Source organism: Pagrus pagrus (genome assembly GCF_965226575.1).
Source record: "Pagrus pagrus genome assembly, chromosome: 15".
Classification (NCBI taxonomy): domain Eukaryota; kingdom Metazoa; phylum Chordata; class Actinopteri; order Spariformes; family Sparidae; genus Pagrus; species Pagrus pagrus.
Window position 1 is genome coordinate 27693303 of NC_140199.1, and position 27241 is coordinate 27720543.

General features: G+C 39.9%; 1 protein-coding gene across 1 annotated transcript in view; it reads right to left on the minus strand.

Annotated features, from left to right (window-relative positions):
- Positions 1–27241, minus strand: part of fbxw4 (F-box and WD repeat domain containing 4) — an 84099-nt gene that overhangs the window by 11198 nt on the left and 45660 nt on the right. The window contains exons 8-9 of the mRNA XM_084375994.1: positions 20607–20748; positions 5823–5925 (exon numbers count right to left, since the gene is read on the minus strand). Coding sequence (XP_084232120.1) covers positions 5823–5925; positions 20607–20748 — 245 coding nt within the window. The remainder of the gene's footprint in view (positions 1–5822; positions 5926–20606; positions 20749–27241) is intronic.

The following is a 27241-nucleotide window of genomic DNA, read 5'->3' on the forward strand; positions in this document are numbered from 1 at the left end:
TAATGTAGTTCTATCACATATAGATGTTATTTGGTCCTGCATAAACTGACAGCCACAGATCTAGTTAAATATAGCTTCAGAGCTGAAAAACACACTTTTTGAATTATTTTGACTGTAGATTTTCCCCAAGAAGGATTATTTTAATGTCCTTAGACTTTAGTGTGTGAAAGTGTTGATATTCACTGCATATACAGTACTGTGCAAAAGTTTTAGGCAGGTGTGAAAAAATGCTGGAAACTAATTATGCTTTCAAAAATATAGATAATAATTGTTTATTTTTATCAATTTACAAACTGCAAAGTGAGTGAACAAAAAAATAATCTAAATCAAATCAATATTTGGTGCTACTACCTTTGCAAAGCCAAAGTCTGCTACCAAGGTGAGGTTGTGGAAGACATTTTCATGTCACAGGTCGGCAACCCTGATGAACTCCTTGGATATCCCGATCAGTTTGGTTCTATCTCTCTTTAAATTGGCAAACAAAATGTTTCTGTAGCCTTCGGAGTTTATTTTGCTGCTGCCATCATGTGTTACATCATCAGTGAAGATCAATAGCCCATCCCAGAAGAAGCCATGCAGGCCCAAGCCATGATATTACCTCCACCTTGTTTCACAGATGAGCTTGTGTGTTTGGGATCATGAGCAGATCCTTTCTTTCTCCACACAATAGCCTTTCCATCACTTTGGTAAAGGTTCATCTTTGTCTCATCAGTCCATAAAACTTTGTCCCAGAACTTATGAGCCTTGTCTCTATACTTTTTGGCAGATTCCAATCTGGCCTTCCTATTCTTATTGCTAATGAGTGGTTTGCATCTTCTGGTGTGGCCTTCACTCCTGCCCTCTGGAGGTTGTTGGTGATTTCACTCACAGTTGTTTTAGGGTTTTTCTTTACAGCTCTCACAATGTGTCCGTCATTAACTGCTGATGTTTTCCTTCGTCTACCAGTTGAACATCAGTTACAGAGTACACCAGTGGTGTCTTTCTTCTTCAGGACATTCCAAATGGTTGAATGCTGACATACTGAGCTCTTGTCTCATATTCATCTTTTGGTGTCAAACCCAAATGCTTTCAGTGTACAGCAAAAATAAAGAAATTGGCCTCGCTGTTCCAATAGTTTTGGAGGGGACTGAATCAGACAGATAGAAAACCTTGAGGTCAACACAGTACAAATATCTACTGATGAAATAAAACCACAGAAATGTAACATTACAGCCAGTGAAACGTACAAAAATATAGGTGATTAAAAAAATCATTTACAATGGAGTAATATAACATCCTTTATTTTTTTCATATATCTGCAATAAATATCAACACTTCCACGCACTAAAGTTTCAAGCACATTAAAATAATCCTTCCTGGGAAAATCTACCGTCAAAATAACAAAAAAAGCTGAGTTTTTTATGCAGGACCAGATAACTTCTAGATGTGATAGAACATCTTGCAAGAAAGCGAAAACCAGTGGAGATAATAAATTTTTAAAATGCCAGATTCTTCATTGTGGTAAAAAATGACTACCTGTTATTAATTTGATTACTGTAACTATTCTGCAACAATTATTTAAATGAATGGATTCTGGCAAGTTTCCTTATGGTCTCTTGGATATTCAGGAAAAATTTTAACCCAATTCAGTGAAAAATAAACAATTGGTGAGGTTTAGAATACACATACAAGGAATCTCTATTTGAAGTACAGCTATAGGATTTTGCATGGTGCCATGAACTTAATAGACAACATTATTTTTTTCAAGAAAATCCATGGAACTGGGGAAAGTTCTGGGTTTTGGGTCAGTTGGCATGGAATGACCCCTCGATCTTTTTAACTAATTGAATGTCCTTGGACAAAGGGATGGGCAGCCAAACGAAGGATCAAAGTCTTTTGTTTTATGAGATAGGCATAGATATTTTTAATTGTAGGCTTAGTCAAATTAAAAAAACAATAGACCTATACCTTTTATAATGTAGCCTATAATGACATGACAAGACAAAAATCTCTTCTTCTATGCCTTTTTATTTTATTCCACAGAACAAGGAATGCATGGGCATATGTGATTCAACAATGAAAATTGTACTCGGAGGATAAGGCTTCATCTTTAGGCCTACAAAATACGGCTCATTTCAGTCACACAGAGACTGAACAAAGAACTTATAGGCTCGGCTATATTAAACTCAAGCATAGCCTATATTAATATTGTCATTAGCGGTGTGGATGGGTTCTTTAAAAAAAACAACAATGAACACTTCACTTTGGTCGGTAACACGTTACATGACATAACTGTAGTAATATATTGCTGAAATATTATTAGTAACGCATTATACTATTACTCCATTACCGCTAAAAGAAATATATTACTGTAACGCGTTACTTTTGTAACGTGTTACCCCCAACACTGGTGGCCATTAGGTATAATTTGTTCAGTTCTGACATCTCTTACCCAGCTACATCACAGCATTTCCTATAAGCACAAACATTGCAAAAGTTAAAGAACTCAATTTGCCAGTGTATTTGATGCCACACAACACACTAGTTACACTAGTTGGACATTTGAAACATTATGACAACAAAAGCTGTTGTCCTCTCTTAAGCAGCCACCATAAAAAAAAAAGCACAAATAAATAAAGTTGAGCTGTGTCGGAGTTGTCAGTGGATTCACCAAAAGAGTTGCAAAAACGTCTGTGGCTAATACATCTATTCTTCTTCCAGTTGATGTTAGTCTGATTATTGTGAGAGCAGTTATCATCATGGGCCAGAACATCAATATGGTCCTTCAAAACTCACTCTAGCCTAAATTGGGCATTGGCAATGTCCTGTCTTGCATCATGTGGCACAGCCATTACGCACGGCTACAGCCCTTAGCTCACACACTCTCACTGTGCGCAGAGATGCGTCTCTTGGCCATTTCTCACTTGAAATCAGATCACTTTTAACTTCTCCAAAGTCTGTGGCTCTAAATGCATTTCCGCAGCATTTCGCTTCCTGTATTTCAACTGCTTCTTTGGTTCCAACACTTCTCCTCAACATTAAACTAAATTCTTGCCCTTTATATGCAAACCAGGTAATCGGGGGCTTGTTTAGAGCCATTTATAGTGAATTTTGGGGATAGTGAGACAGCTCGTGCTCGTGCCCGTGCCCATGCCCGTGCATGTGCTCATGCGTAAAATGTCAGGATGATTGACATGTATGAGGAAAAGATGCGTGGGAAAAGACGTATGTGAGGTTTTATAAATCTGACAAAAAGACTGCCTATGCATGTTTCCTGTTTTGTGTGTACACAGATTTCTACACCTGAATATACACAGAGTTTTAAACATTTGGCCCCTGGTCTCTGTGATGATCCATAACCACCTCCTCAACCGCAGCGAGCCTGCAATCTTTTGCTGTCTCACCGTCAGTGACTGGCCGATTCTTTTTACCAAGGATCAATGCCACCTGGAGAGATGGTGATGGTGCTCTTTGCCGGCTAGAACAAGATACAACACAGCTATGTTTGTAGTTTGCTGTCAGAGTTTGGATTTTCTGCAGGTGAACTTCTGAACCGGCCGGATAAATGTGGGGTGTTTTGTGCCTTCGCAGGTTGTGATACTTTGCAATGGAAGTGCACTCATTCAAGAGCAAACACATTGGCTTGTCCTCAGCAGTTTCGATGAATACATATTTCTCAGTACAGTCGCTTTTGAATTCACGATTTTCAGCATCGACTTTTCTTTTCTTCAGCATTGACAGTGACATTGTGCTAAATGAGATCCCTTGATGCATTGCTCCTGGTCATTCCAAGGCCCAGATTAATACAGAAAGGTGACAGAGTCTTTGCAGTCAGGACTCCTTGACTTCTGGAATGACCTGCCGGAGGCGCTCAGGGCTGCAAACTCAGTCCAGGCTTTTAAATAGCATTTATTAAAAAAAACAAACAAACACATTTTCAGTGTTTTCATTTGCTTCAGGACATTTTATCCTGTTTTACCCTCTGTGATTTTATCACGCATTTAGTGTGTCTGAGGTATGTCTTGAATACATTTAGTGTGGTTTTGGTATGGCTTTTAGTTTAATTTATTCTGTGTTTTAAATGTGTTATGGATATAAATACATTTTATTATTATCATTATTATAAAATGAGGCTTTCAAAGAATAGAACACCATGCCTAACAGACAAAGAAGGAGGTTTAGTGATGTTTAACAACTGTTCTGATGCCCCATACCATATACTTCTAATAGCTTCAACTTAATACAGAGAAAAGCATTTTTTTAGGTAGGTAGAACAGTACCAGTATTTTGGGCCACATCTGTATATAAAAAAAACAGAGATTGCTCTAAAAGGCTGGAATTATTATTAAAATTGCATATGTGTGCTTCTGTAACATGGTAGACATCCAAGCAGCCAAGCAGCAGCACCAACAGTAAAGAAAGATTAGATACAGGGCCCAGCCTTACTCAGCTAACTGGTGCAACTCCTGACCTTAATCAAACATTAGCTCCTCATTCTGCTTCCTCCATTTCTTGAATTTCACACTTGCTATATTTCATAGTGTGAAATTTGATGGATAGAACATAAATATTGCAAATGCACAATGTATAACCCAGTGCAGTATGGAGTTGTGCAGTGCAATTTATGTGCTTATGAATCTGTGTATCATTTGTTCTTTTGATATTCAATTGAGAATCCAAAATCAGAAATGAAAAAATGATTAGTTGTTTCCTTTTTGCTTATGAATCGGATACCAAAAACCATTGTTTTTTGTACTTTTTATTTTATGCTCAGATCAAAAAGAGGGAGTTAAAAAACGGGCAATGGGCAAATTTCATTTTGATATCTAATTTATTTTTATTTGAGATCTAACCTACCACAGCAGGTCTGGCTCATAAACTGCTCTGTTTACGGCGATTCGTGAGCTGTAGCTTTGCAGGCTCTCTCATCCTTCGGATCTGCTCTTCACTGCAACTGCATTGTCTCCGGTCTTGTTAGGTAGAGTGGACAGGCTGGATGGTGGAGCAGCAGCAAGGCAGCCTACCTTTTAGCATGCTAGTCAGGTAATTATTGTCTCTTTTGTGGTCTTATTAAACAGTAAATTCATCATGGCCCACAACCCTCCCTCTGGTTGTCCAGGGCACTGGTGGGGGGTGCGACACCAGAAGACAGCCAAGAACGGGCACTCAGCCGTGGGCAGGGGTCCCACCGATCTTTCTGTACCCTTTCTGTAATGGGTCAGTGGGTTGTGCAAGTATTTTTCCTGTGTTTGGCATGTAAAAAGAACCAGCCAGCGGCAGAGCTGATAATGAGCCAGTTGCCCTGCCACCATGACGTACAGGCCGGATGGCAGTGTTGGGCTGCCCTGCCGCTGCTCCGCAATCCGGCCTGTCCACTCTACCTAACAAGCCCAGTTGCAGCGGAGAGTGGCTCTAGAGGATGAATGACCCCAAGAGGAGCAGCAGAAGACCAGGAGAAGAGATTGCAAAGCTACAGCTCATATCAGACTTACTGTGTGAGGCAATGAAGCCATGATAAATAACTTCTGGGTAACACAAATCAGACAAATTAAATATCAAAATCAAATTCTAACCGTGGCCCTTTTTATCATATTACTATTTTTGATCTAAGCATAAAATTAAAAGTACGAAAATAAAGCGTGTTTTTTGGTATCGGATTCATACCCCCCTAAAAAACTAAATAAACCAATCATTTTTTGATTCTGGATTCTCAATCTCAAAAGAACAAATGGCACACACATTCTTATGTATGAGTGCATTTCTGCTTTATGTCATTTAAGAAGTTACATGAAAAAGGATCTTTCAAACACTAGGAATGGATAAGGAAGAGGTGGGTTACTCACACCACAGTTCATAATAGTAGCTGCAGCACTGTGTCTCCCCACAGCAGTGACCGGACTCACAGATGTAGCTCTGGTTGTTTACTCCCTGGCACACCAACTTGGCCTGTAAATACACAAACACACCACTCTGTGACACACACTGGGTTGACAAAGCTGCTGGAACAACACACAGCATTCTAACACAGTAACAAGACCTGAGATTTAAAGAAACATATCAATTTCCTGCAATGCATGATCATTATAGTCATTAGGTCAGATGAATTAATTATGTGTTTCGGTAAAAAACCTCTGAAAATTACAATGAACGTCCAGTGTGTAGGCAGACCCTGTGGAAGAGGACCCGCTCCCTCTGTAGATATACACCGATCAGCCACATCAAAATCAAAACAATCAAAATCACCGACAGGTGAAGTGAATAACACTACAGGGGTCGACAATATAAATGGCCCGGTGGCCCGGACGTACTTTTAAAACCGTCAGGGCCACCAGAACGTTCCAAGCACTGGCCCGGTGGGGCCAGCATGGATTAAAGTTCTCCGTCGCTACGACAGATTTCCGTCATTCAAACTTCACAGAGGCGACTTGTGAGATCAATGTAGATCGGAGGAGAACTGTTGGCTGATGTTTATTGACAGATTGTCACACTCTACAGCCAATGGTATCGTTAACAGCGTGTGCGCACCTTAAATCAAATTGTTCTTTTTCGTTATTATGGGGATCGATTCCTGGGCCAGTGGTTACAATGGTGGGGCCAATGATCTTCAAAAGCCACTGACCCGGAGGTCCAGTGGCAAATTTCCCTTATTGTCTACCCCTGCACTAATCATCTCATTACAAAAAAAACCTCTTGAATCCTGCCATTTATTTGAATTCCATTTTGACACACAAACCCACCCAAACACTGTTGCTGACTAAGTACAACCCTCATGTCAAAGGTATATGGTAAAGCAGCAGGCATCTATAAAGATCACAAGCCTCTACACTGAAGTTCCAAAACACCACAATGCTATGATCTGTTTCCGTTTCTGTTTCCGTGACAAGCATGAACAGTGTCCCAGTTACACCACAAATGCTTGAATAATGCACTTTGGTGTAATGTTAGTGATAACGTTAGCCTGTCAGAGAGCCACGGCTTGCCCATATGAGTTGGTGTTTTTACATGTTATATGTTATGTTAGCCAATAATAACTTATGCTAATGTCAAGTCTCTTAGAGCTAATTTGACTGTGTTAGCGAATGTCAACAAGTGCATGTGCTGGTCTATTATTTAGCCTGTTGACTAGCAAAACAATGATAGGCCTTAATGATATTTCTTGCAATTACTAGGGACAGTCAAACCCCCAATCTCAACAAGTTAACTGTAGGAACGTTACTGAAGTGTGTCCTGAAGTTGTCTCACTCTTCCTTGTAACGTTAGAGAGGTGTAGTTCTTCAGGTTTTATTTTTACTGTAAATGCATATTGGTTCCAAATATCGGTTGTCGGTCTCCTTGATTATTACTAATAATCGCTATTGGCCCTGAGAAATACATATAAGTCAACCTTATATACACAATGTAAATGATAGCGTTTTACTGAAGGTGTTAAATGTTGAAAAAACACAATAAATATATTATGTAGTCCTGCCCTCCCCAACTTAAACGATTAAGTGATCATCAAAACAGATGCTGAATAACTTTCTGTGAATCAACTAAACTAATTAATGGAACAATCGTTTCAAATTTAATGTCTCTGTTTTACATATAGTTGCTTCTCTTACTTTAGAAAACTACCTGTGTTCACTGGCCCAAAACACTTCATCTGACTGAGCAGAGCCTCTGGAATAAGATAAAATAAACACTGCTGCACTGTGACCTCACTGGAAGTATGTAACACAGGCAGCCACTGCTGCAAATGTCATATTGAACTACCATTTCTATCTGCAGTAGTCATAATACTCTACAAGCAAAGTCAAATTCTGCAGATTCCTGTTGCAATACCTAACACAGTTAATCAGTCATTATGATCAACGTGTCCCATTCCTTTATCACGATTTACCACATTTGTATAAAGTGCCGACCTACTTGTCCCATTTCACAAGCTGAATGTCAGCTATACGGCCAGTGCATGAATATTCACCCTGTTCACGCTGTGTTTTGAAGCCTGTACGGTGATGGCATATGAGCGACCGGTACTGAATGATGCAAGTCTGTTATATATTACTGTTAATTGCTCTTCTGTCAACACTTAGCGCAGACCTCTTACATAGTCACACAGTATTATCACCAGCAGCAACAACAGTAACATTAGCTATCACTACAGTAAACACATCATTAATTGGATGTTTTGGTTGAATGATGTGAGTAACGAATTAAATACGTTTATTCAGAGCTTGCCTTTGAGTTTAAAGGTGCCGTTTAGCTACTTTAAATCTTGCTATGCCATTACATAACATTACAGCAAGCATTGTAATTAACAGCCCAAACCGGTCTAGGAAGTGTGTTAGGCTATCAATACTCTTCGGTACCATTTGGTGTGAGAGAGAAATCAAAATGAATGTTGTCGTCGATCCCTGCTGGTGTTACCTAAAATAACAACGCCTGGTTTAACTGGCTATTTAAACAGCACTGCCAACTTTAGGAACTTTCCCGTGTTCGTGCCTATTGGGGCCAATACGAAAACTGCCTTAAGGTTACCAGGAAGCGCTTTTAAAAATATCAAACAAGAAGTCTGTATCCAGCAACCAAAGAATGAACTTAGATTATTTGGAGAGTCAAACTCGGGTTATTACATTTCAGCTAACAGACCAGTTTAGTTGAGTAGTTAGCTAACTAGCTGCCGTACTGGTAAGAACGTCGGGTAACAGTTAACAGTTGCTGTTCCACTACCTCTGCGACTGTAGCCGCCGTCGCTGAATGTTCTGTTCCAACGTTGATCTTCAGAGACCCCATTGCCAATAACAGCAGAGACTAGTATTTCTTTACAACAAAGCAGTTGATTAACAGTCGCATTGTTAACGAAACTTCGGCCTCGGGTGCTAACCAAAACAAAACACGTCCAGCTAAACTTCAACAATTGTTCCCCTCAGATCGCTCTTCCCCTCTGCCATTGGTCCATTCATGAATAGAGGGGGTTCTCGGACGGTGATTGGCTTTTGCTGTTGTCACTCTCAAACGATGCGTCGTTGACGTGTGCATCATCTGTAACCAGGCAAGCTATAATTAAAGGGTCGTTTAAACCAGATTTCTAACGTTGTGACATATTTTGTCACTTAACTCTTGTGGTATCTAGCCAGCTTGAGGTTTTACTTGTCCACATTTTGAGATATCTGTCTGTGATATTTCTCCCACCCCAATACAGAGAAGATGGCTGCCGTAGCTCTTCTGCAGTAGGCCTATCCTTAGTAACTGTAACTTTCTGTTTTTTGTTCCACAGATTGAAACCTCAGTTTCAACAAGAATGTACTCACCAGTCTTAAAATAATCTCAAACCTCTGTTAGCTATTTTTAATATTGGCGTCTTTTGGTTTAGACATCAGTGGTTACCTTGATCACACACTTGCTGCCCTGCATGTCTGTCTGAAGCCACAGTGTCCATGGAATGTGAGGTGTGAATACAGACTGATGCTTTTCAAATGCTTCACAACATGGTTCATGTACTAATAGCCTAGATCTTTTAAAATAAACGAATGGCCTTGGACACAGGGATGAGCAGGCAGACAAAGGATCAAAGTATGATATATTATGAGATAGGAATGAAAATGTTTAATTATAGGCTTAGTCATGTTAGCCTATAATGACATGACAAGACAAAAATCTGGAAAACGGACTAAGGAATGCATGGGCATGTGATTCCAGAATGAAAATTAAAGTGCACTTGGAGGATTAGACTTCAACATTCGGTATACGAAGTACAGCTAAAGAATACAGGCTTAAAAACCTGACCATAACTCAGGGCCCCTCTACAAGATGAGTCTTTTTTATGCTATAATCTTATACACTTTTTAAACAACACATTACAAATAAAATTTAAGTTCTTATACTACACCTCTTCAATGTTCAACCTGCACAAGCTGACCTGTTTAATAGTTTAATACATCAGAGTGAGAGTGAACTTATTTTCAGTGATATGAAATCAGCCTGCCAAACGTCAAGTAAAGTTTCCCTCTCTCCCTCTTTTCTTCCAACTCCTCTCTTTAGGGCCAGCCCTTTGAACCATTCAGCCCAGTTTGAGGGAACAAAAAGAAACAAATCACATTGTCCTTTCAGGAATTTTGGCTTGTTCACTGCCTTTCATGACCTCTTCTTTAGGCACCACTCTGCCTCTCCTCATTCAGCTTCCCCAAGAGAGTCAATGGTTTCTTACATCCCAGTTTGACAAGTCAGGAGGATACACGCTAATCCCCTTAATCTGGCTTTTCTCCCGCACGCAGCCACAGGGAGAGAGGGAACACAGAGAGTAATCCTGTCAGTGAAACAATAGGATTAAGGGTCCAACCCGTGAGTGACAATCAGGTATCCACTGACTGATCTGCAAAGCAGGAGCCCTGGCCACTCTCTCATCAATGTGACTTTATTTTTTGTTTGGCGGGCCCGAGAGGGATGGGGGTGAGGTAGGGGAGGGACGGGTGGGTTGTGACAGGAGGAAGGATATTTCTTTGAGGGGCTGCTGGAGGTCTGACAGGCCTGTGGTCCCCTAAGCACCAGGGACCCAGGAATGACTGACAGGTGAGTGGTCAAAGCTGGGAGGGTTCGGAAAGGAAGGCTGGGAAATTTGTGTCTGGGAGTATGGGCTAGGGGGTGGCACAGATGCAGTTGATTTCAACTCATGTTTTTCGTTTCTAATTTAGGAGAAATTAGTGTGTATTCTTAATGGGACAGATGGCGTCACACAGCCATGCCTGTAGGGGTGTGAATATTTGGCAATCTCATGACTCGATTTGATTCTGAATAATGGTTGTCCGATTCAATTTAAAATAGTCTTTTGATTCAAAACGATTCTCAATTCAAAATTGATTCTTGATTTAATAAAAGAAAAGGGGGCATTATTTTCTGCCTCCTTTGCTCCAGTATACTGTGTGCTAAACCCTTCACTGGAGTCCTTAATCTGCTAAAATAAAATATGAAACACAACTGGAAATTAAGATAAATTATCTAAATTAAAATCAAATCAATTGTATTTATATAGCCCAAAATCACAGTCACATTGCCTCAGTGGGCTTTACAATAATCTGTACAGTGAACGACATCCTCTGTCTTTAGACCCTCCCCATAATCTGCAGCCTTTTCATTTTACGTAGTTAACAGCATTAATTAATTGATACTTTGAAAGCATTCATGCCTATATGTGCACAAAATCCAGCAATGAGAGCAGCCTTTCTGCTGCACTGTTAGCTCCGGGGATTCCATCACATCCAAGACGCTGAGCAGGCACACAGAGTGTTTTTGAGGTAAAACTGACTGAACATTGCGTTATTTTCTCCACCACGAAGTTTGACTAAGTTGTTCTAAGTTATGTCGTGTGTGATGTTGGTTTTTTGTTCGCTGCTCTGCTCCATATAGGGACACTATGTGGTATTGGAGAAGAAATTCAAACTCAGAATTGTATTATTTACAATACTGGTGGGGTAATAATACAAACTCAGAAATATTTATTTATTCCATAACTGAATAAACAAGCTAGTTCCCCAGAACACAGTTTGAAGCTAGACGGTGGCAGGGTCCGGCAAATATAAACAAAGTAAAACAGTATGAAATTGTGTTGTCCTTTAAAGTGTAACTCTCGCTAAAATGCAACCTAGGTTTTTTTTGTGAATGTACCCGAGTCAAACCTTTGTGTAAAAGCATAATTACGATGAAAAAGCCACTTTTAAGATTTACCGTTACACGTAAAGCAGTACACGTTAGCAGTAGCTTGCTCCGCTCGTCACCGTCCTGCCAGTCGAGATGCGTCAATCCCCGTGTGCGGCGTAACATGGAGGAGAAAGCTCCATGTTATGCCGCACTCGGGGATCGACGCATCTCGACTGGCAGGACGGGTACTGCTACTACTAACGTGAGTTGTTCAAAAACCTTCTTTTTAGTAAACTCTGTGTACACAAACAATGTTCTCAATGCTCGTGTTCATGTGTAGAGACCGTGGTGATACTACGAGCAAAGTTTCATGTTGTGTCGAGTCTTCTTTGTGTTTTAAAAATAGCGATTTTGATGCTACCGTAATGTTGCCCCTAGCATGCAATTGAAAATGATTTTGACCCGAAACGAAACTACAGTAAATCTTAAAAGTGGCTTTTTCGTCGTAATTATGCTTTTACACGAAGGTTTGACTCGGGTTCCTTCACAAAAAAAGCCTAGGTTGCATTTTGGCGAGAGTTTCACTTTAAGGTCAGTTTGTTTATTCAGTTTATTCAGTCATGACAACACAGAGTTTGTTTATTTAGTTTGTTTAGGCATTGAAAATCAGTCAAAGAAGATGTTTCTCTTCTGATTAAAATTTATCCCCCAAAACTACATAGTGTACCTTTAACGTTAGTCCCTGGTTGATTGCGAATTGAAGTATTCACAAAAATATGGCCTATGTTCATCTTGCAAAGGTAATTAATCTTTCATTAACCACGAGAAATTCTTGCAACTGCTGTCTTTTTGGAGATGAACTTTAAGGTAATTCTAACGTGTGCTGTAAATTGTCCAGGTGCTGCACTACCCTTGCAGTTCTGCCTTTTTCATTTTGTCAAAATGTCATATATAATACTTGGCCGTCAGTTGAGCCATACCTACACCAAGGTCCAACAGTCCACTTTAATTAGAGTAAGCCTAATCTAATATCAAATAAAACATATCTAAGCCTGATTTTTATTTCGATCTGCATGAAATTATACTCACTCATATATACTAGCCACCTAAATATGCCTGATATTTTTGCATCAAGATCCATGCATTAATCCCTGAGAAATGTCGAAGTTAAAGAGTTAAAGAAAGTGAGAAAACAATCCTGGATCCCTCCCTTTATCTGGATGCGCACTAAGGTTTATGGGTTCAGTTCTAGGCCTAGACCCATCCTCCATTCAAGTTTAGTGGAAAGTAGTTTTTGTGTAATCCTACTGACAAACCAACCAACCAACAAATAAACTGACACATACTGTAAAACACAAAAATGGACTCGAAAACACAACCTCCTCTGCAAGGTAAGGTAAGTGAAGGTAAGCATCTTTTTGGACAGTGGTGAGTTAGATAAACTTGCATGTATGCACACACATAGTGTTAATTTATTTTGAATATAAAATGTATTTACAGAAGCACATATTCATATTTCAAAGTTAGAAATGTGAATTCAATATGTGCTTTCTTGTAGGGGTTTTCTCATGATAATAAATTATACCAGATGGTGATTCAATCATCCAAATGGTAAATAGGGTTGTTGTGGCAGTAAATAATATAATACAGCAAAGAAAAAAGCTGGAAATGGAGAAAATGGTTTGTATCAAAATCATACAACCCATGCACAAATTTTAAAAAAGCATACAAAGTAGCATAATATCAAGATCATTTTTGACTGTAGTCATGTTTTACCCTTTCAATAGCTATGCCTTTACTGCTATGATTATCATGTGGACTTCACCTTATTAACACCAGATGGCAGGACTCTCACAGTGAGAGAGCTCTCTGCAGCCAAAGCTCCCCAGGTCACAGAAAAGGCAGACTGCTCATAGCACCAACACTTTGAGCACAATAACCTATCCTTAAACCACACAAACCTCAAGCAGTGAGGTGCTTCTACTTATTGTAGATTGTACTTCCTACTAATTGTTGTTGGCACCACTGCAGCTAGGAGCCAGATCTTAGCATAACAAAACAACCATCACATCCAGTGACAAGAGAAGCTGCATTCAGCTCCAGTGAACTTGGCCAAAGAAAACAGCGGTCGATTCCTCACATCTGCTCAAGTTACAGTGATGGTCTTGTTAAGTGCTGGGGCAAATTACAGGTTAGCCATTGTGTGAAAAGGACTGGGTCACAGGATGGTGGACGTGTGACAGGTGCCTACAGTGGTTACTCTGTTTGTTTAGGCTAGCTGTAGCAGTCCTCTGAGCTGATGCTGTGGAAATCCCTATTGGATTTCTGGCAGGGGTCCCCAACATATTTTCTTTCGCTGGACAGAAAAACATAAAGACAAAGGTCTTCTATTCATTACTGAGTCAAAATCTTGTTAAGATCTTCACTTCTTCAGGTTTTTATTTTTTTTAAAAACGTTTTACAGTATGTAGTTAGCCTACCTTAGCATTAAGACTGGAAACACGTAGTCCGGCTCTGTCCAATGTTTAAATATACACCTACCATCACTTCTAGAGCTCACTGATTGACATGTAAATGTGAAAACATTGATTTTCAGGCTACATGCAGCTTCCCAGTGTCTTGTAGTCACAGTGAGGTTGCAAGAATTTGTACCATCGTGCCTACAGTGACCAAAACTAAACGTTTTTCTGTGTCCTACAACCCACAATGCAGCTGGAGCCACTGCACATTGCAAGGCAGAGGGCTATCATTAATTAAGAAATAGTTCCAACACATTACTACCACCAAAACCAGAGCACTTCATCAGAATAGACGTGAGCTCCACAGGGTTTTTAGACTTGACACTGCAGACTTTGTATGTAAGGAACAATGTTCAATGTCTTGAAGCAGGTGGGAATACTCTCCTGTGACAGCAATATGTTGAAAATGTCAGTAATAATATAGTAATACAATTCCTCGTACACAGCCAGGGATGTTATCAAGCCCATCAGCTTTACTCACATTAATTGTCTGGAGGATTCTTCTCTTATCCGCTGTGGATACTGACAGCGGTAGATCTTCTGGAGAATCAAAGCAAACATAAAATATATTAAGCTTTTCTGTCAACGTGGCCTCACGCTTTTGGAGCGTCTGGTGTTTTGGATTGCATGCCACATATCTTTGATGCTAATAATGTTGAGGTCTCTTCCCAGTTTCTGCTTATTTCTCTACTTTGCCTCCTTGATGACTGCTTTCAGTCCTGTTGGTGTATGTTCTGTATCAGAATCAGAATCAGAATCAGAATACTTTATTAATCCCGGGGGGAAATTGTTTTAGTTCCAGATAGAGCCTATAGAGCCTTCATCCATCCATTTGTCTGGTGAGACACCCACATGATTTTATTGTCCTTGTGATCATGAAAGAATAGCAGCACTGATGGCTTATAACATCTGTTTAGTCACTTGCAATAAAAAGAAGACTAGTTATCATTAAGTGCCGAAGATTTGTTTGTGTAAACGTGGTCCAGTGTTTTCTAGTGGGATTGTGGTGTTTATTATTGTAACCATGGTGGCAAAATGGGTTGTTTTTAGGATAGTGCCTATACTGACCCAAACTATTATCATTCCTTAAAACATAATCAACCAGTGTTTGTGCCTCAGCTTAACCAAACTGTACCCATAGTGTTATCACAACATAAACATTTTCAACAGTGATGCGCAACAGTTATGGACAAGATGACGTCATCTTGCTTATAAAGGTGTCGTTCTGGAGGGCATGGACAAATAACATATTTTGTGGTGTAATTTGGTGGACTTGTTTGCCTTTTTTTAAAAAGACGTGGTCTAATATTTGCTTATAGAGGATTTCATATTTTGGGATTATGGCCGGCTCACAGCTAAAATTAAGGATGACAACTGTTCAGTAGTGTGCTCAATGATGTTCAGGTGAAATTAAAAATAATCGACACAGTGCCTGGAGAAGACATTGAAACTAAAACCTGAAGTGTTTGGATAAACAGTGGCATTTTTCACAGTGCCAACACTCAACAGCAGCTTTGTGCCTTATGATGTAGCACCCTCTGCAATGGATGATGTCACCCAAGACATGGGTATTAGGGATGAGAGCCAAAGCAGGAGGCTTTTTTCTCCTGCAGTGGTCTAAGCTCCCAAACCCTGAGTGACACTACAGAGAAGGAGAGACATGTAGAAACAAGAAAATACATTGTTCACTACGTGGCCCATTTATACACAGGCTGATACTGGACCCAAACATCATTCACCAGCCAATCACTGTCATCCACCTGAAACTACAGTTAACTTGAACATACTTTATCAAAAAAGTGATTCCGTTGGTTTCCTATAGACAGCTATTCATAGGATAGAGTTTGGTCTTGGAAATCAAAACCAAACTAGAATGGCACTCAGTAGAGCACATATTTCTGACATGGCCCGACTGAATCAAACCTAATCCAATATCAGACTCGATAGCCCTGCATCACTCTAAATTTTAGACCACCAGTACCACTCAGGCTGTTTGGCCAGACCTCTCAACAATTCATCCAAAAACTTTAAGTGGACATAACCCAAAGGATTATATTGCAGCCATTGCAGTCATGTCACAACTGCCAGCCAAGGTGATCTACAGGACAGATTGCAAAACTTTTTGTAAGTAAGAATAATTTACACACCAAAACATGTAAATATAGGGCCTGAGGTTAAAAATACCGAAATACCCCTTTAAATCGGATTTTAAATTAGGTTTTCTTCTGGAACTTATACTTTTGCAGTGAGAAAATAGTCCTGTGCAATCTTTGATTTTAAATGCATTTTACTGACTTAATAACACCTGTTATTGTTTATTCCTTCTTTATATGTAAATTGTTATGGGGACATCCCACCAATCACTGACTTTTGGTCAGTTCTTGCCTTTATTTGACTGTGTAAAGTTAGATTCTCTCCAGTCATTTCTCTGGCCAGATTTGAACCAGGGACAGATACACATTGCATCTTAATCACTCAGCCACCAGTACACATCTGTATTTTTCGACATTCTTTACTGTATCAAAATTGTAAAAATCATTCAGCGATTGCAGTACGATCCTGACCATATCACTGCTGTTACCTCTAATGCTATCCCGTATGCTTTATTAGTCAGTGGACAGTAGATTGGACTGGAGTCATTGTTTTTCACATAAGATATTTTTCTTCAAATTACTAGACTTGGCTAAAGCACTTGTATTTAACAAAATCTTACACCCATAAAACCTAGTGTGTTGTGTGTTGTTGTGAAGACTGCCCCCATTCCTGGCCTCTATGATTAATTCAACTGTCAGGAGTCCCTAGGGGTCACATCTCCTGCATGGGTGTGCAATGTCTGTACGCACTCTGGCTACTGCTCTTAAGTGGCTTGGTATATTAGCTAATGGATGGCATATGATCTAATATATGCCATTAATGGCCAGCAGGGAAGGTCACTACCCAGACTCACAGTGGACATCCTGGGACACGTGTGGCTGGTAGAGTAACACACAAGTGCAAACTAACACACAGCCTTGTTATACTGTAGTTTTACTGTATATGTCTCCTGCTTAAGCAATGACCATACACATCTTCAAAGTGAATGCATTAATTACAGGATAATTCTAGTCTTATCATTTTTGTTAATTGTTACATTTTACTCACCAAAGTAATTTCTGAGATTTGGTAACACAGCAACGTTGCTACACAGTTCTCCAGTGGGTCAGATGATCAGACAGGTTGGTGAGATTCAGCTTATTGTTTAGCAACATCTTAACTGTTTTTGTTCACTCTCAGAAAAAGCTCTAAAAACCCACTGTACACTACCTGTTCAGCAACAAGCAGCAGACAAACACAGTTAAAGACTAGCTGGTGAACATAGTGGAGCATCTTAGCAGCAGAAGAGTGGGATATTTCCCCTTAGGAATTGTTAGAGACCAAAAACAGAGAGCAAAGAGATTGAATATTACACTGAAGACTAATCTAAATGAATGATAATATTTCTCTGAAACTGGTGAATGTGTAAACAAGCTTTGGGTTCACCATATCATCTTAAAGATATTATATGTAAGACCATCTGAAAAAGACTACGCCTTTGTTATACATTTTGTTGAGATGTGTACATTATCCCAAATGTTTCCAAAAATGTTCACACCCAGAGAAGTTTACTCAAGGTAATGGGGTGTTTCATTTGGTTGCCCAAAGCTAACGAGCAATGGCACGGCCTGGGGGGAGAGTCTGTCAGTGAGAATTCAGGTCAACCTCTCATTGAACTCAGCACTCACCAGAGACTCTCTTCTTTTTCCCCTTTCCTGTCTGTAACATTACATTCATGAAGTAAAGTACATTTCCCCTCCAGTCAGTAGTCAACATTACAGTACATAAGCACCTGACAATCAAGGTCACCTCTATGGATTGCTAATGTAGTCAGGTTGACATACGGGACTGAAGATAATCCAAAAAGTTAGAAGTTATTTTTGAGCTCCTGATTAGTAAATGTCTCCAGATCAGTGCAGAATCCAATGTGTTCATTCCTCTGGAAGGTGTGGCTCTGCCCCTAACTCTCTCCTCCAGCGCTGGCCGGCTATGAGCAGCTGAACAGCTTTGTTGCTAGTGCTATATACGTAAATAAAGTTATTAATGGTTAATTTGTTATATTAACAAAACAAAACAACTGCTATCACAGCAACTGCTGCTCACAAGTTTTATTCTTGAGTCCCTTTCTACTGCCTCTTTTTTAATTTAAGATTTTTTGTCATTTCTACTTTATCAGACAGTGGAAACAGATGGATAAAAAAATGTTAATAGGGAATAACATGCAGCAAAGGGACATTACAGTAAGGACTAAACCTTGATACAGAGTATAAGCTTCAGGTGAGCTACTAGTCGACCTCTTAACTGACATACCACCCACCCACCCACACACACCCACCCACACACACACACCATGCCCTACTAGGACATGAACTCCAGCTGTTCCATCCCTGTGTGTGAAACACCAGGTGTATGTGTGGTTTGATAATCCAGAGGTGTGATTATGTAGAATTGATCTCTGTCCATCAAATGGATCCTCACATTGTACACCGTGGATATGGGTGGTCAAACACTCCAAACCCATCTGCTGTGTGATCTCCGGTGCAGGGGTCAAATGTATGTAAACTCAAACACCGTTTCCACAGTGATAAGATGGGTTTGTCATGAGGCTAATGTGCCCTAATCCCCTCAAAGGCTTCAGCTGGGTCCAGGCAGCAACTCGGAGAGGAAAGGCCTGTGTTTTCCTCACTGGGGCTTACTCACTGGCTCAACAGACAGTGTGTGCACATGATTTTTATGTGTTGAGCATTTGTGGTCCCAGTGCCTCCAGCTAACAGATTAGCCCTTTACAGACAGGCTCCAGCATGCTTCCCATGTCCAACAAATGAGTTCTTTCAGGCTTGCTCTGTGTTACAGTTTCTCTCTGTCCACTGATATCTTCATCCCAGATTCTAATGCAGATGTTCCATACAGGAGCTTCAATTTTGAAATGCTAACAAATGTATTGCTGTTTAACTTCACAAAGGGTTATTATTCTGTAGATTCTCATTGATCTTGAATTTTCAAGATCAATGAGATCTTGAAAATTTTCTGTTTTCTGTTCTTTCAACACGAGTCCTGCAATTCTTTGTTGTGTCTTCCTCACTTCATTCTAAAAATTTAAAAAACCTTTCTTTTCTGCAGTCTGTGAGCATAAAGCAGATCTTTAAAGGAACTTGGGAACTCATATGATTTTCAAATCAAGCTCTAAACATGACCTGTAATGTTTTCTCACCTGGTTACTAGGAAATGAGCCATGTCCCAATTCAAGTTGAAGCTGCCTCCATGAGTGGAGCACGTATCCGATGTTTATTCAGGTGCCAGCCCGGCTTTTGGTTGTAATTCACGACATGCCGCTGATAAAACCTTCGTTTTCTTCTTAGTATGACTTTTCAGTGGACTTTGTGTGGTGGTGGGTCGTTTGCTGGCCGTAGCAGCATCCATTACTACCCAAACACTGGTTTGGGTCCACTGCGCTTGTCTTCTTCCCGTTTCCAAGGATGCGCATTCAGCGTCATCGGACGCAAGACTGCGCGGCAAATTCGGGCCCGAATTGCAGAACATTATGCAGCACACAGCCTGTTCAAGGCAATGGAGAGATACGTGGGTGGGCTCATTCTTTTTGGTTTTGAACACTTCACCACCCATTAGCATTAAAAAACTGAAAATGCATGTTTATTTTTTCACAAATAATGCCCCAAGTTCCTTTAACTTGTACTGTGGTAATTGCAGTAATTACTGGCATTTTCTGTGCTATCTGTCCATTGGCTGAAAAAAACCCCATTTTTTTAAACTTTTGATTAGGTGGGAAAGACATGTTTAGATGGGCTTGTGCCAGACACCATAGCCCGGGAGAGCTATGAGTATGAACATTTACGCTCAAGTCGCTGTTCGCTGCAGTGTTCTGCAAAACACCAGGGGTGTACAAACTTATCTGTCACCCAACTCTATGGGGTACTATATAACTGGAGTGTCAGTGACATGTAGAAATGCTCAGTTCTTCTAAAACCAAAAGCAGTGCACTGAATTGGTTGCTGACTCAGAATAAGCAATTCTTTTGAAAATGTGAAAATATTTATTGTGAAAATAGACAGCTTTATTGAGCAGATCAGATATTTATGAACTGTGTGTGTGTGTGTGTGTTTATCATCTGATGTACATGGGGCTCTGGCTAAAGTCCAGTGAGTGCAGGGCAGTGGCCAGGGCTGCGTAGAGGTGAGAGCTGCTGAACCTCAGACAGTACACTGGGCTGCTCACTGGGTGTGAGCTCAGCTGGAAGAACTGCACAACAAACACAACATGAAATCACATTACAACAACATTACATTTATTGTCTCACATTTTGATCAGCTCATGAAAATCATTTGAACAGGATTTGGGTAAACGTAACTTAATCACACTGTATTTACCACTGTCAATTTCATCTTAAGGATAGACTGTACACACCTGCAGGCATTTGGTCTGCCGTTTGTCCCAGAGTCGTACGACACCATAGTATGAAGAACCGCTGGCTATCATGTGATTTCCGTCAGTCTGGATGCAGTACAGAGCGCTGTCGTGAGGCTCTTCCCACTCCATCGCACACTTCCTGTGGAAACAGATGGGAGGGTTTACACACGAGTTGACATGAACAGGAGATGCTTCTTATTTGCAGATGTCCTTTTTCTGTTTTTCCTTTCAACTTCTTATCCAGCAGCATCGATCCTTCATATGCAGACTGAAGGTATGTTTGTCTATCATTTAATGTACATGAAGCAGCTCTTCTCGAAAGTAGAGAAATATATTTTTAAGGGCTTGTCTGACAGCAGCTGTGGCTCAGTAGGTACAGCAGGTTGTCCACTGATCACAGAATTGGTGTTTTGATCCCCAACTCCTCCTGTATACATGCTGAAGTGTCCTTGGGCAAGACACTAAACTTCAAAATGTTCCCGATGGTCAGGCCAGCAGCTCTCTGCCACTGGTGTGTGTAACCTTGTGATAGTGATATATACTGTAAATGGAACCATTTAAAGTATACTTTTTCATTTCTTTACCAAACAGATTTTAATTATAACTGAGAATTTGTTTTTGTTTAATTAGCTCTGTGCTCTTGCACACCGGATTTTAATTGAAACAGTGACTTTTATTTTAAAGTGTTGACTGTCAGCTTTATTTTTATTATGTAATATTTTGCATCACAGCATAATAGATGAATGGAGATAGAATTGTATTTGTTTGCCTTTTTATTTTTTAACAGACACGGTAGATATAGACATGAAAGATTGATAGAGAGAGAAGGGAATGAAATGCAACAAAGGTACCAGGCTGGAATCAAACCATGAAGGTTGTGAGGAAGTTTGTGCTTTAACCCTATGCCACCAAGACATTTCTTTAGACCTTTAATGATAGTTTCCCAATTGCAAGGGACCAAAATGCATTGGACAAATTAAGATAAAACTCAAATAAAGTCATGATATTTGATATTTTAAATCATGAAAGTGACATGATTCCAACCCATGAGAAAGGCCTCAAAATCAAAATCTGAGTGTTTGGGGTAAAATAGTAAGATTTCCCAAAATGTACAAAACAAAAATATTGATCCTGTCCTCATCAGAAAAACCACAATATAGGTTGAAAATTCAAGCAGCTCATTTTGGCGACTACCTCTAGCCACTGTAGTAGTTATTACAGGTGGAGAGGAAATAAGAAGTAGTATAAGGAGCGACAGCTCCATATAGTGATGTGTTGGGGATGGCGGAGGAGGACAGGACTTTTGTAGTGAGACCAAAAGTCAACGGTGAGTTATTTTACCTAACAAAGAGTGAAGTGATGTCACCTACATAATGTAACGTAAGTTATTTGGGTTAAGTAACATAGTGATTCGAATCAAAACCATGATGTTATAGTGAATGACTTTAAACCTAACCAAATAGTTTTGTTGTGTGTCGCTGGTATGCTGTAACAGCCGTGTTGGTTTGGGAACGGTGATAAATGTTGTTTTGGGAGACAGAGTCGATCGACCTATTCAGTTTTTAGGTATGAAGATGTGTTGAAATCAAAGATTAGTGAAAGAGTAAAACTAATAGAAAGTACTGAAAAATAACAAACTGAACTGAAACAGTACAGGTGAGATTACATCTCTGTGTGTATGTTGAAACTCCATCTCTTGTTTACAGGAACACCTAAACTGTAGTTACCAAGGAGGTGAGAGAGTGTGTGTGTGTGTGTGTGTGTGTGTGTGTGTGTGAGCGTGCGTGAAGGCAGCAGACTGTGTGAACAGCGGAGTTTCAGTGGTTAGGAGAGGGGAAGTATTTCGGGGATAAGTATTTTCTGCCAATAGACATCGATCCTCCATTAGTGCAGCCTCATCAATAAGTGATGGAGAGACACCGGGGCAGACAACGGGGCAGCAGAGATGTCTGTAGGTCTTTCTATCGCTCACACACACAAACACAAACACACACACATACATATGCACGCATGCACACTCTAATTCTTGCAAACCTTTATTTGGGAGGTCATCCATTGTCACGGCACCCTGAAAGTGACAAACACAAACACCAATTTTGCACACACACACATGCACACACACATTCACATTTTCCTTGAATTTTGAATTTAATTTATACGCACAGTTACAGCTGTTGTAGCTGTCATGCAATTTGATTGCCAAAAAAGAGACAGAACACACAGTAAACACAAAAATAAAACAAAGAAGAATTTTACTGATAGCATTGCTTTTTTTTCAAATTGTATATGTATGTTATTAAAACATTATATATACATAGTAATCTAAGAAGTATGTTTGGATGATAGGTGAAATTATTTTCATGATATCCATAAGGATATTTACTGATCAACACATCTTCATACTTAAACGACTGAATAGGTCGATTGTCTAAAAAACAATTAGGACTCTCATTGTACGGTCGCAGTTTGGTTAGGTTTAGGCAGGACAACTACTTGGTTAGGTTTAGGAAAAAGATCATGGTTGGGGTTAAAATCACTACATTACTTCTGTAACTTCCATTACAGATGTACCTACATTACCTCTGTAACTAATGTTATCCTGTATGGCCTTTCAACCCTTTATTCTACTTCTCCTCACTTCCTAGTTTGCAGCTGTAACAATTAGTATGGCTGCCGGAGGTCGCCTTCTAACAAGAGACGTCAATATGGGTTGTTTAAAAAACTGCTTTAATTTTTGACCTATATGGTCATTTTTCTGATGAGGACAGGCTCTCACTGTATGAAATAACCACAAAACAATCAAACTGATGTTTAAAACAATAAACCATGTCCCACAGTAATGCACTACAGAAGTGAAAACTAGTATAGTTTATAGTCAGAGGAGTATCAGAATCAGGATCAGAAATACTTTATAGATTCCTGAGGGGGAAATTGTGTACATTACAGTTGCTTCTTTTAGAACAAAAAATGTGGTAGTGGGCTATGAAGCTTGATTTAGGCTTCTGCATTGAATCAACGCCGTACCTACGGCTTAACCTTTGTGTAGGTGATGCCCTATGCTGTAGCATTCATCATAGCCTCCCCAGAAATGTAAATGCGCATCACAGTGACACGGGCCGCAATGACTGTTATTTGTCCGCTGGGAAGCATCACATTTCCATTTCTCTTCTGGTGCTCAGCGGTGGATTGTGACCTATAGTTTAACCAATAAACACACAGCACTCTACGGCTGTTGAAGTCCTTCCTGAATGGCCAGCTGCTGTTCTTCTTGGATTTTTGTTAGTGGGGTACTCTTGGGAGGGTGGGGAGTTGCAAGAAGGGGGAGAGGTGGGCAGTAGAGTAGATGCTGACTGGGAGCAGGCAACCGATGAGTCGGGCCGCAGTGTCAAATCTATTGAAAAACAGATTATGTTTGTTGGCCCTGTCCACACCTGCAACTCCTCTGTTGCCATTCGATCCAAAACCAGTGATGTTCCTCATGCTGCTCCAGACCTCTCGTGTTATTGTGCAGGAGTTTCCGGACCAGATTCCTCCTGTACTTATCCTTTGCCGCCCTGATCTTCACTTTCAGCTACCTCTGTATAGTCCTCAGCTTCTCCCTATTACCAGCTCTAAAAAACCTCTTTTTAGCATTCAGGATGGTCTCAATGTCTTTTGTTACCCATGGCTTGTTATTTAAGTAACAGTGTACAGTTTTAGCTGGGACAATGCAGTCAACATGTAGTCAACATGTAGTCAACATGTAGTCAGTTTTACAATCTGTGAACAATCTTTGAGCTCATCAATGTCCTCTCAATAGGGCTCACAGAGTGCATGCCAGTCGGCTACCTCAAAACATCCCTGAAATGTCTCATAGTCTTCATCTGACCATCTCCTCATTGGCTTTATGGTTGCAGGCTGCCTTTTCACTAGAGGCACATAGCAGGGGTTGAGCAACACCTGTGGTCTCATTTATAAAACTTTGCGGAGAATCCATACTAAATGTTTGCGTACGTACAAACGAATGTACAGCAAAAAAACCCTGGCGTATGCCCAACAATGGGCAATTTCCTTTCATAAATCCCAAATCAACTTGGAAATGTACGCACATGCATCAGCCCCTTATCTTGCACTCTCCATACCGACATCCAACCATAAATGGTCAATGCATAGGGCCTTATGAATGTAATTGCACAGAAATGAGCCACTGGAAAATGGAAGTTTGATAGGTGAACACGTTTTATTTATTTATGTTTTGTTAAAATTGAACTTGGCATGCATTATGATTAGGACAATGAGGATATGGAGTGTAATGACTGTGTAAGAGAACTGTCATTGATTTTATTACTAGATGGAAACTAACATGTACTTAGTGGTATATTCACAGTATTAGAAGATATTATCAAAGCAATGTTGTATGATGTAAAAATCATCTCAGGTATTTCTCTCCTTCATTGAGCAGAATTCCACTTATTAAAAGTTATGTGTGAAGATGTGACTTTAATTAAGAGTTATGTAACACTATATCTGGTATTTATCACCCAAAAGCCATCATGTTTTTTCTTATAAGGCTATGGTGATATACAATATACATTTTTTAAAGGTAAATAAGTAAGTTTAGTATTACTAATATTAAATACGCAGGGAACAGCAGCCACTCGCTCTTCTTATTCTTTGTCCTCCAACCCAGTAATTTCCGGCAGCTACATTTGGAGGCCCTCACTAGTGCTCAGTTTGTCCGTTCTGGGCTACTGTAGAAACATGGCGGTGCAAAATGGTGACCTCTGTTGACGGTGACTCGCTCCCTATGTAGATATAAATGGCTCATTCTAAGGTAATGATAACACAACGACTCTTATGTTCGGATGATTATATACCAATTTAAACATACTTTTGAATATTATATTCCATTTCTGCCAAGTCTGTTCTGCTAAATGCCACTACATATAACACACTGTACCTTTAACTGTCAGATAAAAAAACAAAAAACTTTTTTAGCATAGGGACAGAAATACTGTTCATACTATGATAACTGTCCCTTTAATATATCCAATTAGATCAGACCAATGTTGCAAATATGTGAGCAGGACATTTTATTTTATTAAATATTTATTGCAATTAATATTGTTGGTTTCCTTTAATATGACTGAATATAAACTGTCAGATATTCAATTTGCATTATTTTCCAAAGACAGACATTCATGTCTGATTAGTTTATCTACATAACAGTTTCTCAATTGAATTTTCAAAAAATCTACTCTGTCACAACTATATTTTTCACAACTGTAAAATATATTGATATCACAATATAAAATGACATATGATGATCGATAATTGTATCTGACCATCCTTCCTATGGAAGAGATGATAACATAGAATTCACAATCAAACTGATCGTTGGTTTGATAAGCACCATGGGACCATAAACAATCTGCATTTGTTTTTTTGTTTATCACAGTGCATTTCTCTTTGGTGCTGAGCCCTAACTTCCAGACAACCTGAACACTCTGGATGACCCTTGGAGCCTTTTGAGGCTGGTGAGATTTGACCGTATGAATTATTGATATCTAAAGAGGGACCCCCCTCTGCCAACCTTCACCCCAACCCAGCCCCTTTCAAAGTCCCAAGAGCAATCTGACAATCAGATCTGATTTGTCGTACTTGACTGATCCTCCAGAAATACAGCGTGAAACCCCTCTAACCCCCCCAAAAATGCTCTTTCCAACCATATTAGGGACCCTGCTGGCTTATACTGAAGCTGCATTAATATGGAAACCACAGTGGGCTGAAGCTACATGTGCTCACACTGCTCAAAATAAAACAGTAGGCCTGGAATGATTTTCACACAGTGGTCTGAATGTTATTTCTATATCACAATGATATGATCAAGTGTTTGGAGTTAAGGTTAACTGTATAGTGGTCTGAGGCCATGCTGTAGATATAATTTTAGATATACTGCTTTCACTTTGTAATGCTTTATCTGTTGTAATTACATTTTATACATGTTGATGAACGTTCTCAGTCATCCAGGTCATAGTAATTCTAAGTGCTGTATCGTAGACAACTGGACTTGTTTCATTTTCTTGAAGACCTTTCACCTCTCATCCAAGAGGCTTCTTCAGTTCTAACTAACTGGAGGGGAGTTTGCAGGCTTTTTAACTCTGTGTGGGAGTGTCCTTAAGAAGTTGTTAAGGACATGTGTGAGCTCGTTAGGGCCACTTGTGGGTCGTTGACCCAACCGGCCTTTATGTGGGCTGGTAGGGCTAGGTAAGCCCAGGTGTGAATGGTTGTTAAGCTGTCTGGGGAGGGAACTCAGTAACCAGCATTGTAGGTGGGTGATAAGTAATGTCATAGGCCACCTCCTCTGTTCATAAACGGCCGTTTCAGTTTGACATAGATGGATTCTTTTACAAAGGGTTTGAAAGAAGAGTGAGAGCTAACCTGTGTCCTTAACAACTCTGAAGGACACTCCCACACAGGGTTTAAAAGCCTGCAACTCCCCTCCAGTTAGTTAGAACTGAAGAAGCCTCTTGGATGAGAGGTGAAACGTCTTCAAGGAACTAAAACACGTCCAGTTGCCGACGATACAGAATACATTTAAGACACTTTCATCTCTTAGTCTTATATGACAATTCAAATGACTTCAGTGCTTA